This window comes from Tyto alba, unplaced genomic scaffold (genome assembly GCF_018691265.1).
Source record: "Tyto alba isolate M040663 unplaced genomic scaffold, T.alba_DEE_v4.0 Super-Scaffold_3, whole genome shotgun sequence".
NCBI lineage: Eukaryota > Metazoa > Chordata > Aves > Strigiformes > Tytonidae > Tyto > Tyto alba.
In genome coordinates this window covers 20,643,522-20,658,852 of record NW_024881304.1, presented here as the reverse complement: position 1 = coordinate 20,658,852, position 15,331 = coordinate 20,643,522, and the positions used below count along the sequence as shown (strand labels likewise).

The following is a 15,331-nucleotide window of genomic DNA, read 5'->3' as shown; positions in this document are numbered from 1 at the left end:
TTTGTTTGTTTGGTTTTTTGTTTGTTTGTTTGTTTTTTATTTATTTTTTGTCACCTCTCAACTGTTCCTGTTTCTTGCTAGAAATAATTATCCTATTTTCTAATAGTCTCTATCAAAAATATTTTAAATTTTATCAACACAATGATTCTCTGTACTACAAGGGAAACTGTAACTTCTGTCTAGCAATAGATCCTAGAATGTATCTTTTACTATCAAAGATATCCTCATGTAAAGGAGCATGCAATCCCATATATTTATGCAAGGTGTGAGGGTAGTGTAACTTAAAAAAAAAAAAATCAAAGCAACAAATAAACAAAACAAAGCCTGTAAATGACAGAACTTCTCCCACCTCAAAAACTGCTTTCTGCACTGATCTTACAGAGTGTGGGGCATCAAGATTCCCAGTTAGGTGCAGTGAAGATGGATTCTCTACTTCAGAAATATCTGCATATCCCACATTCTTCTTCTGCATACAGTTCGATTACTCTGGTTTAATGGATGAGAGCTGGATATCTGTCATAAAAAGAAATACGTGTTCAGTATACTTACTCCTCTTAATAGTGGCTTAAGGAAGAAAACCAGAGTTACATTTCCCAAACAGTGTCCTGTATTTTAATTGATATTGTCTATATCTCCATGCTCACCCATAGATAAGTTTAGAGTACAAATCTGATTATTTCTGAACAACTGAATGCTGGCACAAATTGAGATAGAAACACAAGTGTTATAATTTTTACAACTGCAGAATAGTTTTAATATCTTCACAATTTTTCCCTTAAGTTTACAAGGTATGGTATATTAGCAGAACAGACCTTATATATTTTCTCCATTGATATTTAAGCATTTTCCAGAGGCCTGCATTCAGTGCTGCCTAAGGTTTGCTATTACATGGCTCTTGTTCAGGAAAGTTTTTATTTTGTGATGTACATCTGCCATATAAACACAGCAGACATGCTTTCATCACTGTCCTAAATTTCAGATGCACCGCAAGTCCAGAAATGCAGTATGATCACTTTGTTATATTGGATGTCTGTTAACATCCTGGTACATAAAAACCCACAGCATTTGATAATATGTATGAGTAACAGCACATCCCTCCAAATTCATTTTCTCATCAGAGGCAAATTCTCTTATTTCCTTTTATATATATCCAGTCCCATTCTTGCTGTCTGGTTTGTCATTAAGTTGCTAGGCAACTCAGGGCTATGCTGTTTATGGTTTAAATTTTAATTAAGCGTTTTACTCGTAAAACTGTGCAAATGTGTTCACTACTCAGTATGAATAGTTTCAGCATTGTCCTGAACGATGAAGTGCTTCCAGAGCTGGGAATTTCAAAAGCAGACCAGGAGAATTGGGTGTTTGTACATACACGTTGTATCTACGAAGGGCATTAATATGTCATTTTCATTGGAAAACCACAAAGATGGTGACTTTTCATTTCACTTGCAAGACAGAAAAGTAACCATTCTTTTATGGTAGATCAATTAGCTTTAATTGCCTCTTCACTCTCACTCATGAGTTATGGTAATAATAAAAGCAGATCCAGCTCTTCAGCCACTAAGTATTTTAAACTGGTATTATATGTATTTATAATCCACTGAACTTCTTTTTCAGGCTAGCCCGGATTCTAGTACGCCTCCCAGCACTTAGGCTGATGAGCTCTAGCATTACCGAGGAACTATTTTTTACTGGTCTCATTGGAAATGTTCCCATTGACAGCATAATCCCCTACATTCTCAAAATGGAAACAGCAGAATATAATGGTCAAATAACTGGCACGTCTGCATAGTGGGAACAACACAGTTTGATGGATTGAAGTAATTTTCATAAAAACATACAATTACGAAGCTAAAAGAATAGCATTTTGGTATGTACAAATATTTCCAACTTGTTATCAGTTTCCTGTCAGATTTCTCCTTGTCTGTTTGCTGACATTGACAGAACTTAAGCAGCAATTAAAATACCTGCTATAGGACCTTTTCTGCCACAAGGAATATTTTTGATGCCTTTCATTTAAAAGGCTGTAATTACAGAACATACTTTTCACATGCTTTGTATTTAGAAATTACCAGTGGTGAAAAATAGAGTTTTATAGTATCAGAGATTAGTAATGAAATTACTTTAAAAGTAAAAAGAACAGTATGTATATATTTAAAAATATCCTTGGAATTAATACCTAATAAATGCCAGGGTATAATACTAGCACTTTGTAAGCACTTCATGTCAAAGTGACGACGTCATTGACATCCTGCTTATGAGTATGGAAAATGAAAAAAATTGCATATGTTCTTAGTCAAAATTCTAGTGATTTCTGTGAAAATGTAGGAGACAATCATTTATTCTACAAAAATTCACTTGCTATTATGCATGAAATATTAATGTGGATTCTCAAATCAGATATCGACATATGAAACTATACTCTGTTAAATTAATGCAGTTGTAATTCACAGTACGATGCAGTCATAGTGACTATTGCGTGCTACAGGAATTACCCAAGCTAGAAGAAAAAATGTTTTTCTTGCCACGGTGATGATGAAATATTCAGGTTCCTTAAAGTTTCTGTTCAGTCCAACAAAGTCATGACAAACGTTATTCTAATAGGAAGCCTTCTGATTGTGGGGAAAATCAGTCATTAACTGGAAGAAGAGTCATTTTCAAGTAGAGCTGTGTGATGTTAACTTAGAGTATGCTCCTTGTATTTTGAAATTTACTTCTCTGTACTCATAAACACCCTCATCATCCAGTCAAATGTACAATTTAAACCCTGAAATGTGTAGAACCTCTGGCTGTCAGCGAGAGTACATTACAAAGCGCTCTTACTTTACTTCTCCCCATCTCCCTCCTCTTCTCTGACTGAGCACTCCCAGTTTTACAGTGCTCTCAAGCTTCCTATGACTCACTTTGAAATTGAAATGTAGTTTGAATTTACAGTCAGTCATGTACAATTGCAGTTAATGACTGATACACCAGAGAGTTATAAAATTATCTGCCTTTTAAGTGTCTAGAGTGATGAGCCATTAACATGTTTTCTAATATTGGCTGCTAGCATTGCTTTCATTTTAGTATTTGTTATTATAGGCATTAAATATATCAAGCAATCAAAGTTTTAAAAAAAAGTCACAGAAATTAATACCTTCATCTGATCTGAGTTCATTAGGTGCATCAGTTATTTTAATTATCTTAATGGTAGAAGCATCTTCTACTTGTGTATTTTTATATGACAAAAATCTAAGTTCAGCACTTTTGTTTTTCTTCTGTTACTGACATTTATTTAGAAACACCAGCCAGGTTGGTGTTTGTGTCTTTTAAGGGTCTGTATTGTAGCCAAAAGACCTTAAGCAGCTCTAGATGAGGCTTCTGATGTAATAAAAAGTCCTGACCTGGTATACTTCGTTCTCATTAGGAGGCTCACGTTTGTAGCACTCATTGTGACACAGAAGGCTATTGTAATTTTAGCTTCTGGATGCATTAGTCTTCTACAGTTACCATTGTTACAGCATTCAGAATCTTCTATTCTCTGTTACAAAGAGTCCAATATATGTGCAAAGATTTGCAATACTGCTTTTTAATTTCTCTTGACTTTTGCTATAGCAAGTGAAATTTTCATATTTTTAGTGTGATGGAATGTTCGCACTCTGAATGTTAAGTCAGCTCAAATGCAGAATTTTGTACTAGCTGTGTTGTTGCAGTGTAACTTCCTGCGTGATAGTGTCAGCACTTCTGATGCAAAAATCCCTGTTTTAAGGATATACAACTTAAAAATTAATTGTGATATTAACAACATCAGAAGAAGTAGTTACCTTAGAAAGAGTTGTCGCCGTTTTTGTGAAAATTTAAAATTTTATTGGGTTACATCATTGTTGTTCTAAAAGCAGAATGCATTGAACTATTATGATATTTTTAATTGAAAAAAAAAAAAGATTATGCAGTTTATTTTGCTTTCAGTATTTTGTAAAAATAATTTAAGCTGATAAGGAAGAATTGTTAATAACAAATGCAATATTCCTTAGCACAAAAATGAGCCATTGGAATATTTTTTCCCAAATTTGAATACACACCAGCTGGATTTTTCATTATTTCATCATTTCAACTTCCAGTTTTTCAAGTAAAGGGTCCCATTTTCTGTGCAAAAATCTGTTTTCCTAATTTTTCTTACTTCTGCTGTGAGCATAACAGTTCAGGGAACAAAATAAAGCCACTACAGTATTTTGGGAACAGAGGGATCCCATGAACTAAAATGTATGCATCGTATTACATTTGTAAATCAGAATGGTAAATATCATGCAGCTCTGTTTACAAATAAACTACACTCCCTACAGATGTAAGGCCACATAATGATATCCTTGATCCATCTCTGGTAGTCACTTACTCTGCAAATAGTTCCCTGAAAATATCAGTTTGTATAAATGAACTAACAATGCAATCCATATCTAGGGTTTATTTATTGTGCATGCATTTAATGGATTAAATGAAGCAGTTCCATACTTAAGATTCTGGTATTGTTACCTAAAAGCTATAAAGTCTCCGTTTTGCTGGCTTGCGTTAGTCAGAACCTAGCTAATTTAGTCCTTATGCCATTAGTAAAAAGTACTTTCTCTAACTATACCCTGTCTTGATTCCAAGACTAACAGTTTCGACTGTAGAAATTTGGACAGCAGATGGAAGATCCTAGAGCTTAAGGAATATCCAGAACCTAAAATGTTTTGCATATTTGTATATTAGCGATACATACTAAGATAATGTGATGAAAAACCTAACACATCTTTCTTGCATGCTGCTCAAGGGCTGTCATAAAAATGAGCCAAAGATTTGGCAAATGGTGGAGAGACACTGAAAGGAATCACTTAAAACACTGCCATATAAAACTATAAACTATATTCTCCAGTGCAGTAGGGTTCCTTTGTGCTAAATTTCAAGTGTAATCACAGACTAGTTGATGTTGGAAGGGGCCTCCGGAGGTCGTCTGGTCCAGTCACTCTGCTCAGGCAGGGCCAGCTAGAGCCAGTTGGCCAGGACCAATTCCAGGTGGCTTTTGAATATCTCCAAGGACGGAGACTCCACAGCCTCCCTAGGCAACCTGTGCCAGTGCTCAGTCACCCTCAGAGTGAAAAAGTGTTTCCTGATTGAGGAAACGCCCTGTGTTTCAGTTTGTGCCCATTGCCTCTAGTCCCATCACTGGGCACCACTGAGGAAAGCCCGATTCCATCCTTGTACCCTCCTTTCGGGTATTTATATACATTGGTGAGATCCCCGCCTTCAGCCTCCAGGCTGAGCAGTCCCAGCTCCCTCAGCCATTCCTCACAGGAGAGATGTTCCAGTCCCTTCCTTCATCATCTTCATGGCCCTTTTTGGACTCTTTCCAGTATGTCCATGTCTCTCTTGTACTGGGGAGCCCAGCACTGGGCACAGCACTCCAGGTGTGGCCTCCCCAGTGCAGATTAAATGGGAAGGATCCCCTCCTTCTATCTGCTGGCAATGCTTTGCCTAATGCAGCCCAGGATGCCGTTAACCTTCACTGTGGCAAGGGGGTGTTGCTGGGTCACGTTCAGCTTGGTGTCCACCAGGACCCCCAGGTTCTTTCCTGCGGAGCTGCTTTCCAGCTGGGTGACCCCCACCATATATTGGTGCCTGGGGCTGTTCCGCCCCAGGGGCAGGGCGCTGTGCTTCCCCTTTTTGAACTTCATGAGGCTCCTGTTCATGAGGCTCATTTCTCCTGCCTGTCAGGGTACCTCTTGGTGGCAGTACGGCCTTCTGGTGTATCAAGCAGTGAAGCTGCTGCTAATCTATCAGTGATCTAGGTGTAATCGATCACTGAAGCTGTTCTAGCTCATTCAAGGAAATATTTTTCTTTTCACGTCCATCAATAAAGACAGGTGTTCAGGAGGCATAGAACTGATGAAGGGATTATTTCTGACAATAGTTTAGGTGTTGCTTGGTAGCAATAGAAAAAGGCACATCTGAGGAAAATGGGCCTCACAAAGTTGTTCTTGCTCTATGTTAAACTTCGACGTTATTTTTAGCCTCTTCTGGTGATTGGGCTTTCAGGCTACTCTTAACATAATGAAGGTAGAACAATGTACACAGTACAGTTGCAGACTCAAGCAAGTTTTAAACTATCTGCAGAAAATACTACAACGCTGGTACAATTCTTGTCATTTCTGAGGTTTGTTTCATCCCACCTGCCAGTAACTGGAAGATGGTAACAGGCTAATCTTACTAGCTTGACTTCTAAATTAGTTTCATTTTGTTTCTTCTTTGCAAGTGAAAACTTCTGCTTATGAATATGGAACAGGAGAATTTATTAGTATTATAAAAATGACTGAAAAACTATTTCTTCATTTTAAGTATGGAAATATCTTGTTTTCATGAAGGCCAAATTTCAATGCCAAACTTGTGTTTACAGAACTAGGAATCAAAGGATCACAGTGTGAAAGTGATTCTAAGAAAACTGACATCTCACTGAAGCTCTACTTCGTGCCTAAAATTCACTCTTTGCAGAATTTCTGAGGCCCTGTTTCGGCTGTTCTTGAAATGAAAATACTTTAACTCACTAGAAATATAGTGACAAACTATCTGATTAGATCTATCTGAACTTAAGTACATGTTTATATGGATAATAATTCATTCAGACAAATGTTAGAACTCTGCTGACGGAAACTGGGGCATGCAGGAAGAGATAATGAAACAATAATGTCCATTCTCCATGTGTTTCATTTGTTTTCCAACTCTTTTGAGAAGGAACTGGATTTGAATCTTGTAGATAAAAAGAAGAGTGATCAATAACTGTGTAGGAGCATTTGGGGTTAGCTTTGTAATAATGATTTTTATTGCATTTGTGATGAGGGCTAGAAGGTATGCTACATTTCTTCCCTTAATTTACTTACAGTGGACTAAAGATACAAAGAACTAAGACCATGTGCAAAAGTCATCTTTCTCTGCCTATTTACACTGCTTGTAAATTAGATATAATGGCTTTTCATGCCAGTGGAGTTACTCTGGCACTGAACAGGTAGAAGAGGAAAAAATAATTTCCAAGGAGAGATCCTCCAAAGAGATCGTACAAGCCTTTATTTTAGGTGCTTTAAAACATTAGATTATTAAGGAGACTTAGTTTTCAGAGCATGCCGGGGCAGTAAACTATTGTTGGTTACCACTGATTACTTGCTGTAATTTACCAAGTCTCTTTTTACCATCCCCTGAAGCACTTGGCCCTCAGGGCAGCCACAGTGCCTCCAGTGAATAGCACTGATTTAAGATTTCTGTGCTGAATACAGCTGACTCAGCATTATCATAACAGTTCCCTTTGGCAAAGGGCATATTCTGAGGTGTGATAGGGAAAACAAATCAGGGCTGAAGCTTCCAGGCGAAACCGTTTTCCTGATTCTGTTTCTTCTTTGGCAGAGACTGTAAAACACGCCAGTGTTTGCACTGTTGTGTATAGTACACAGGACTCGCACAGATTCCTGAATTACTTCATCCAAGAAGCGGAAGATGTCAGTACATCTTCCTGCCCATTAAGAGTGTAGTTAGGGTTCTTCCCTGATTACCTGCTGTTTAATTAGTAAGGGATAATTTTAAAAAGCACCAAATAGCATGAGTAACAAGGGTATCAGGAATACAGTTGAGCCAGGAAAAGGGAACTGGAAATTACCTAGCTGAAGTTACTGCCAAAGCAGCAGTGATCAAAGCAGCTTTATGCAGTAACAGCACCAGTCAGAGGCCCTGTTTGAACTGGGTGGTGTGAGCAGTAGAACTGGCAGGTCAATCAGACATATGCGGATGCATCAGCAAACACCTACAGGGTGGTATCACCCTGGGGAAAAAAAAAAAAAAGTTGTTTTTCTATTTGAAATCCCTCTTCTTTGGTTACTCTTTAAAGTGAAAGTGCATGGTAGGTTGGTTCTTTTTCATCTACTCTTGCTGACAAGAGAAAAAACAGAAGCACCAGGCAAACAAGTAGGTTCCCATCTGTTGCAGTAGTTTGCCACACTTGCCATACGACAACAGAACAGCTACTGTGGTGGTTTGCTCTGATAAGCGTGGGCCTGCTGTGAGAGCAGCACACATCTGCAGTCCTAATGCCGCCATGTACCAGGGAAATCACCAAAATGAGGCCATGTTCACTCTGTAGAGGAGAGTAAGGGGCACGAGGAGGTAAAATTGCCAGCATCTGCTGGATCTTGAATGACAGAAATTTAGTTTTTAAAACAGCTTTACATGAAAAATTACCAAGAGGGCATGGGAAAGAGGGGAGAAAATGAAAACACTTTTTGCACCTTTTAATTCTAAGTGGCTGAGTCATTTTAATAGTAAATTCTCCTGAGCCAAGTTCAGGCTTACTGTTTGATGAAAAATGCCATAACCCCTCTTGTTAGATAACGCTACAACCCTACTTCTGCTGCAATCAATGTTACCAACATTATATGGAAAATTATTTGTGCAAAAATGATAAGAACATTATTTATTCAGAGGTTGCAAGTTGAACTCTTCATAAAGTTTAACTGCTCCAAGTCTAAATACATTAGACTTGTAAAACATTAAACCCAATAATTACCTTATTACTGATCTTTTGGATGTGAAGTCATCTTGAATTCATCACAGATAGTGCTGTCATAATGTTCCAGAATTCTCACAGCCTGTTTTATCCTCTTAGTTACACAGATGTTTTCAAAATGGCTTATTATTGTTAAATTCATGCCTGCCTTCCTTCTTTTTTAAAGGGTTTGATAGATTTTTACACAACTTTTTATTTTGTGCCTCCTACCATTGTGCATTTCTGCATGTTCAGTTCTAAAACTCACTCGAGCAGCTAATGCATATGTACATAGTTGTATGTATGTGTGTATGAATGTATGTTTATACCTATCTGTCTAAATATATTATGTACAGTGTATAGAAAGTGTGTAGTGTATGTATATATGTACAGATATGTAGCCATGTATTCATACCATTCTATATGTTTAAACTTTTCATTCATTTGCTAATTCAGAGCTTCCTAGTTTTCATTTCTTAGCCCAAACTAAGCCACACTTAAGCAGCTGAATGGTCATGAATTTCAGAGCTTTGCACCTTCTTCTAAACCCAGCCTGAATTCAGTATTTTCTGTTCAGAACTGACAAATAATTCCATTAATTTTCTGGCTTTTACATTACTCCCTTTACCTTTTCTTATTTGACATGTAGAAGTCTGCCAGTGGATAATTAATTGAGCATATAATGTCTGTTAAAAATAAATTAATAAATAAATAAATACAGTCATAGAAAATACTTCCCTATGTTTGATATATACTCATTCTCTTTCAGCCTTCTGAGAGACTTTTTTGTAAAGTTTTATTTTGCAGTGCAACTTGATAAGAGATTGATTATTTTTTTTTTTTTTAAGTCTTCAGCAGTGGCTAATTGGAAGAAAAACAAGTTGCCTTTTATCACAGAACAGGATGCAATGGATGCTGTTCAAAAAATCAATACTCATATTGCCATAATGATAACATGAAAACAAACTGTTAGTTAAACAAAGACTATGTCCTCCGTTCTAGGAAACAATATTTCTGTTACAGTAGTAATTAAATAAGAGGGAGAATGCAGTAGATGTCTTAGCAAGCATCAGGACTTATTTAGGATTTTCACAATGCATTTCAATTGTATATTCACTTTCCAAAATTATCCTCTTCATTGTCTAGCTGAAATTAAGCAAAGCTAGTTAGTTCATTTAGTTGTCAGTCTAATGTCCGTTTTCACATACTGTCCTTTCCTGAAACTGTAATCTGTGCAGATCTTGCACTGTGTGTGTGAAGTTTCCGTTGTTCACATGGGAGCTGGGCACATGGAGCATTTATGAAATTAGACTTGCAGTAAGACAATTTATTACTCATAGGGAGTATTCAAAATTTAAATTATCAAAATATAAGTAGTTCTTTTTCCTTTTCCCTTCTGATGACTTAAGTTACAAAGGAAGCCTTCTGTAATTCTATTAACTTTGGGTTTTTTTACAGACTGTGTAGGGGAGTAGTTCATCAAGTCTTGTTTCTGTCATATTAAAAAGGTGAAGTGGAATTTTCTGGGTATTTATTTCCATCTTTTGTACTCAGTGTGGCAAAGACTTGTGTAAGTTTAAGCAGATGAGCAGACACCACTTAAAATAATGTGAGCTTCTTGCATGCTTAAAGTAAAACACAAGTCTCTTTCAGAGTCAGGCTCTGATTGTAAAGTCTTTGCTATGGAAAATGCTAAGAATCTTCTCTATGTCTTGCTATATTGTTTAGTAAGCGTTTGTAAGCTTTTGTTTCAAATACAGAAAAAAATGTGAAAGATCCGTTTTAACATTTCAAACCTTATTTTTGAGATTTTCAGCAGGAAAATGATTTAAATTAATGACAGGGATTCCTGTAACAGGTGGTCCTTCATTGGTGTCTTGACAATCAGTGTTGTTTGAATAATGTTTGCTTTTTTCTTTAAAGACTGAATGGAATCCTGAATGTCAGTTAACGTCATTGTACTGCAGTAACATTTTTCAAGATTAGAAAGGCAATTGGGGTATTGATCAGGACTGAATCTGTTTAAATTAATTTAGAAAAAAAGAGCATATTTTAAAAATGTGAACTTGTTTTATATACACTTTTGAATTGTTTGTATTCTGAAAGACAAAGTGCTCTCAAATTTAAGTGGCAATAAAGGCTCTGTTGTAATATTCTGTGACACTGTGGAATGTCACATCAGCTTTCTGTATTTGATCACAGAAGGCAAAACCCTGAGAAGCACACCTCTTGCCAGGTGTCTAAGAGCCCTGAATAACTAGCTTCACACACATTTTTTTTAAATGCTCTTAGATAAATGATAGTAAGGCACAGGTCCATTTAAAAATATTTTAAATGATTGTGGGTTAAAAGTAGGACTGAATAAATTTAAAATAAAAAACATATCCCTTAAGAGCCCTTACAGAGCATATATGCTAAATTTCTCATGGAATTGTTAAATGTAGGAATATTTTTAATAATTAATCTGTACTCCAAAATACATTGCAAGCCCGTGTTCAAACAGTTTCATAACTGAAAAACTGTACATTGTGTAAGTGTTGTATGTATTTGGCATACCAGGGAGTTCTGAGCTCCTACAAAAATAGCAAATTTTTATAAAAGGAATCATCTACTTTTAATTCCTTGGGATATTTTCTGGAAGTCTCTGTTAATTACAATTTAGAAAAATTGTTAATGTTATTGTATTTTAAATTCAAGTTTAAAACCTTGCAAAAGTTGTTAATTTCTCACAGCTTCTTTTGTGAAATCAGCATTGTTAGATGTGATAGCATTTAAAAATAATAGCATGTTCTTTTTTTAATCTGATTTTTATATCTAATCAGTGTCTTCAATCATGAAGAGGAATTTGCATTGTTGTGTTTGTATATAGAGTATTGCAGTGCATGATTTAGCTTATGCATTTTATTAAATGCTGTTTAAATGTGGCATTATATTGTTGTGGCTTAATACTACTACCTAAATCAGGTTTATACCATTAAAGTAAATTACAAATATAAATGCATTCTTGAGTTTTATTTTTAAGTTCACTTAATTTCTTCTTAAACATTAGGTGTCAAAGCTAAATACATAATTTACTCTCTTTTAGGGAGAAACAGTATTTTCCCTTCATTACAGTGATTACGTTACGAGTGATTTAACTGGATTGAAGACAGAAGATAAATCACATGAACCCTATTGACATGAGGGAGCTGCTTCTGAAAGGAGAAGGACCTTTTCCTAATGGTTTTATTTCATCTTCTCTAGCTTTCTGTTTTTCTCAGTTTTTTTAAGGAGATAGTTAACTAATAATAGACAGTGCTTTATGTTTACTTCTATCTAGTAGCTCCTTCATCTTCCCCAGTTTTTAAATTAAGGTGATGCACTGGATCTTGTTTTAGTTCCCTTCACACACATGTATTGTAACAGAGGTAATGAACTCGGACTCTATTCCAAACAGTAAATGCATTCTCCATTTTCTATATTACATGGTTGAGATGCACCACATGTATTTCTATAGAAAAGACAGTTAGCTTCATTGCTTGTTGGTGCTATTAGAAACTGCACAATTTAGACAAGTTTCACTTAGCAGAAATGAGGGTAATCAGACTTTAGGTTTCAGTTGTCAAATCCAGGTGTCTACAAGAAAGAAATGCATGGAAAAAAAAAAAAAAAAAAAAAACCAAAAAAGTCCTTTTCATTTAGAGGCCTACTTGTGAAGCAGGAGTGTTTGTTGCCTAAGTTTGAAAAGGTTGATCTCTGCCAGTTAAAATTGTGTCCACACAACAGAGCATCCAATTTGTTATTCTATCTGTAGAGCATGTAGAAAAGAAACGACAGGAGCTCAGGAGGGTGTTACTAATCAAGATCAGTGTGCATTGACAGAATTTAACGTAGGAAGTGTTTCAGAGTGTTTGTGTGTCTTGAGGCATGAACTCATGCATCGAGTCAGGCAAATTTTTCTTGAGCACAAAATGCATATTTTGCATTTGACAGAGCTACCTGACTTGTTACAAAAACATACACTGATTCATGTCGTGCCAAACAACATGTTGTTTTTTCTATTTATTTAGCCACTTAAACTAATCGTGAAAAAGTAAGAAAACCCAAACCTTTGCCAATACAGTGTTTCAGCAATTTAATTTGGATCAAGGTATGATGTTGCTAAAAAGGGAAACAAAAAAAAAATTAAGAAACGCATGTGATCAACTTCCCCCCCCCCACCCCCGGGAGAGGAGTTGCAGCCCTTTCAGTTCATCTTCCAACTCTTCTACTTCCCCTTTAATTGTTACTAACTAGTTATTGTTCCTGCTTTGGCTGTCACGTGACACCCATGTGTACCTCACTTTCATTTTCTCATTAATTATCTTTGTCTCTAAAATACTTGGTTTGGGGCGAGTTTTGACTTCCTTTGACCGGCTGCCTGGGGACGAGCACGTCCCGCAGCGAAGGTGCCCCAGCGCTCCGCAGCGGCTCGCGGCTCAGCGACCGCGCCGGGCTGCTGGCACCGCGCCGGGCTGCTGGCACCGCGCGGGGCTGCTGCCACCGCGCCGGGCTGCTGCCACCGCGCCGGGCTGCTGCCACCGCGCCGGGCTGCTGCACCGGGCTGCTGCCCCGCGCCGGGCTGCTGCCCCGCGCCGGGCTGCTGCCCCGCGCCGGGCTGCTGCCCCGCGCCGGGCTGCTGGCACCGCGCCGGGCTGCTGGCACCGCGCCGGGCTGCTGCCACCGCGCCGGGCTGCTGCCACCGCGCCGGGCTGCTGCACCGCGCCGGGCTGCTGGCACCGCGCCGGGCTGCTGCCCCGCGCCGGGCTGCTGCCCCGCGCCGGGCTGCTGGCACCGCGCCGGGCTGCTGGCACCGCGCCGGGCTGCTGCACCGCGCCGGGCTGCTGCACCGCGCCGGGCTGCTGCCCCGAACCCCGGCTGCCTTCCCCCGCACGTGCGAGGCAGCAACAGCCACAAAGCTCTCGCTGACCTGCAAAACGCAGCTCGCAGGTTCTCGGATACCCTGCGAAACAGAGGTGAGAACGCCGCCGGGCTCTGTGCAGGGTCTCTGAGCCCTGCAGGGCTCCTGACGAGGGCGGGAGCTGCAGCCGGGAGCTGCGCGCGCCGGTCGTTGCCCGCCGCCCGAGCAGCTCACCCGCCTCCGCAGGCGGAGCGCTCCGCGCGCCGCTGGAGGGGGGAGCTCGCGGGGCGGCGCTTCCCGCCATTTCCGGCCGGCGGGCCGCGCGCCGCCGCCATGCCGATGAAGGGCAGGTTCCCCATCAGGCGGACGCTGCAGTATCTCAACCAGGGCGACGTCATCTTCAAGAGCTCGGTGAAGGTGATGACCGTGAACTACAACACGGCGGGGGAGCTGAGCGAGGGGGCGAGGTGAGCGTGGGGGCGCGGCGGGAGCGCGGGGCCCTTTGCGCCTTCCTCAGAGACGCCTGGGCTTGCGGGGAGCTGCGCCGTCCGCAGAAACATCTCGGCTTGCCTTTGCGTGTTTTTCTTCTCCTCTCCAGAAAGTTCGTGTTTTTCAACATACCCCAGATCCAGTACAAGAACCCCTGGGTGCAGATCATGCTGTTCAAGAACATGACCCCCTCGCCCTTCCTCCGGTTCTACTTGGGTAGGTGCCGCCGGGGAGGGGGCAGCCGGGCCCGCCCTGAGGGCGCCCCGGTCCCGCCCCGAGGGCGCCCCGGCCCCGGCCCCCGGTCCCGCCGTGAGCGGGGCCGTCTGCGGGAGGCATGAAAGCCGCGATGGTTTTCACGATGGAAACGTGGTTTGATCCGCGTTTCTGCCATTCCAGCTCGGCCCCCACATCTCAGTCTGCAAAGTGGGAAGAAAGGTGCTTGTTTAGAAAACTGTGTTAGCGAACATCCTGTACTCACCTCCACCGCCTTGCACTTCTGTCAGCTGTCCTAGAGGAAGACTTCACTTTTCTTACTCAAACATTACATTGTACATTATCTGTAGTAGAGAAGCAGATGTCTTAGTTTTGTGTGTTTAAAACACATTGCATCTACTGTGAAACAGTATGGGGTAGTGAACGGGTACCATTTGATAAACTGTTACAAATCTCTCTTGACAGACAATGGAGAACAAATTTTGGTTGATGTGGAAGAGAAAACCAACAAAGAGATAAAGGAACACATTAAAAAAATCTTAGGGAAAAGCAAGTAAGTAACACTTAATAAGCTAATATCGAGTCTAACATACATCATAATACAACTCCTGCCAACCTTTGTCAGGTATACAGAAGTAACACTTTTCCCAGACAGAATTGACAATGAGCTAGGTGAAATCCACAAGCTAAAAGCTCTGAGTTGATCTTTCTGATAAACTGGGTCCAGGGAGGGTAAAGGAAATGTTGCCATGCAGGCTTCTGATAATTACAAACAGATTTTTTTTTTTCTTTCCCCTAGAGAAACACTTGAAAAAGAGGAAAGAGAAAGGAAAAAACTATCACATCCAGCAACTTTTGGGCCTAAGAAGTATCATCTGCGAGAATGCATGTGTGAAATTGAAGGTCAAGTTCCTTGCCCTGCTTTTGTGCCACTGCCCAAAGAGATGAGGGGAAAATACAAAGCTGCTATGAAAAACGAAGCATCAGCTTGACGTCTCAAGTCATGCAGTTGGTTTTCTTCAGGGCTGGATGACTGAGGTACTTCTGTGAGAGACAAGACCTAACAACTCCTGGAAACGGGAACAAGGAAGTTAATGTAATACAGACAACCTCATCTCCCAAGTCTTCTTACTGCTACAACCAGAATAATTAAAGTGAATAATAAATAAAAATTAAAAATCCAGCTTTTTTTGGTGCTGGTTTTACAAAGCACTTCA

General features: G+C 39.8%; 2 protein-coding genes across 10 annotated transcripts in view; both read left to right on the top strand.

Annotated features, from left to right (window-relative positions):
- Positions 1 to 11,973, top strand: part of NR2C2 (nuclear receptor subfamily 2 group C member 2) — a 47,529-nt gene extending 35,556 nt beyond the window's left edge. For 6 of the 9 annotated variants that reach the window (XR_006165943.1, XR_006165939.1, XR_006165942.1 and 3 more), the window contains 2 exons: positions 1,615 to 1,867; positions 9,382 to 11,526. Coding sequence is in view for 2 of the 9 variants with exons in the window: in XM_042799371.1 (XP_042655305.1) it covers positions 1,615 to 1,789 (175 nt within the window). In the remaining 7 variants the exon portion in view is untranslated. Of the gene's footprint in view, positions 1 to 1,614; positions 4,485 to 9,381; positions 11,527 to 11,618 lie in introns of those variants that run through there. The other 3 variants (XR_006165940.1, XM_042799371.1, XM_042799372.1) reach the window with 3 other exon arrangements.
- A 1,411-nt stretch (positions 11,974 to 13,384) lies between these two features.
- MRPS25 (mitochondrial ribosomal protein S25) lies at positions 13,385 to 15,297 on the top strand. The gene is made up of 4 exons (XM_032987819.2): positions 13,385 to 13,879; positions 14,011 to 14,117; positions 14,580 to 14,667; positions 14,914 to 15,297. Exons 1-4 carry the CDS (start codon positions 13,746 to 13,748, stop codon positions 15,104 to 15,106), a joined length of 522 nt encoding a protein of 173 aa, XP_032843710.1. The 5' UTR covers positions 13,385 to 13,745; the 3' UTR covers positions 15,107 to 15,297.
- Positions 15,298 to 15,331: the final 34 nt, after the last annotated feature.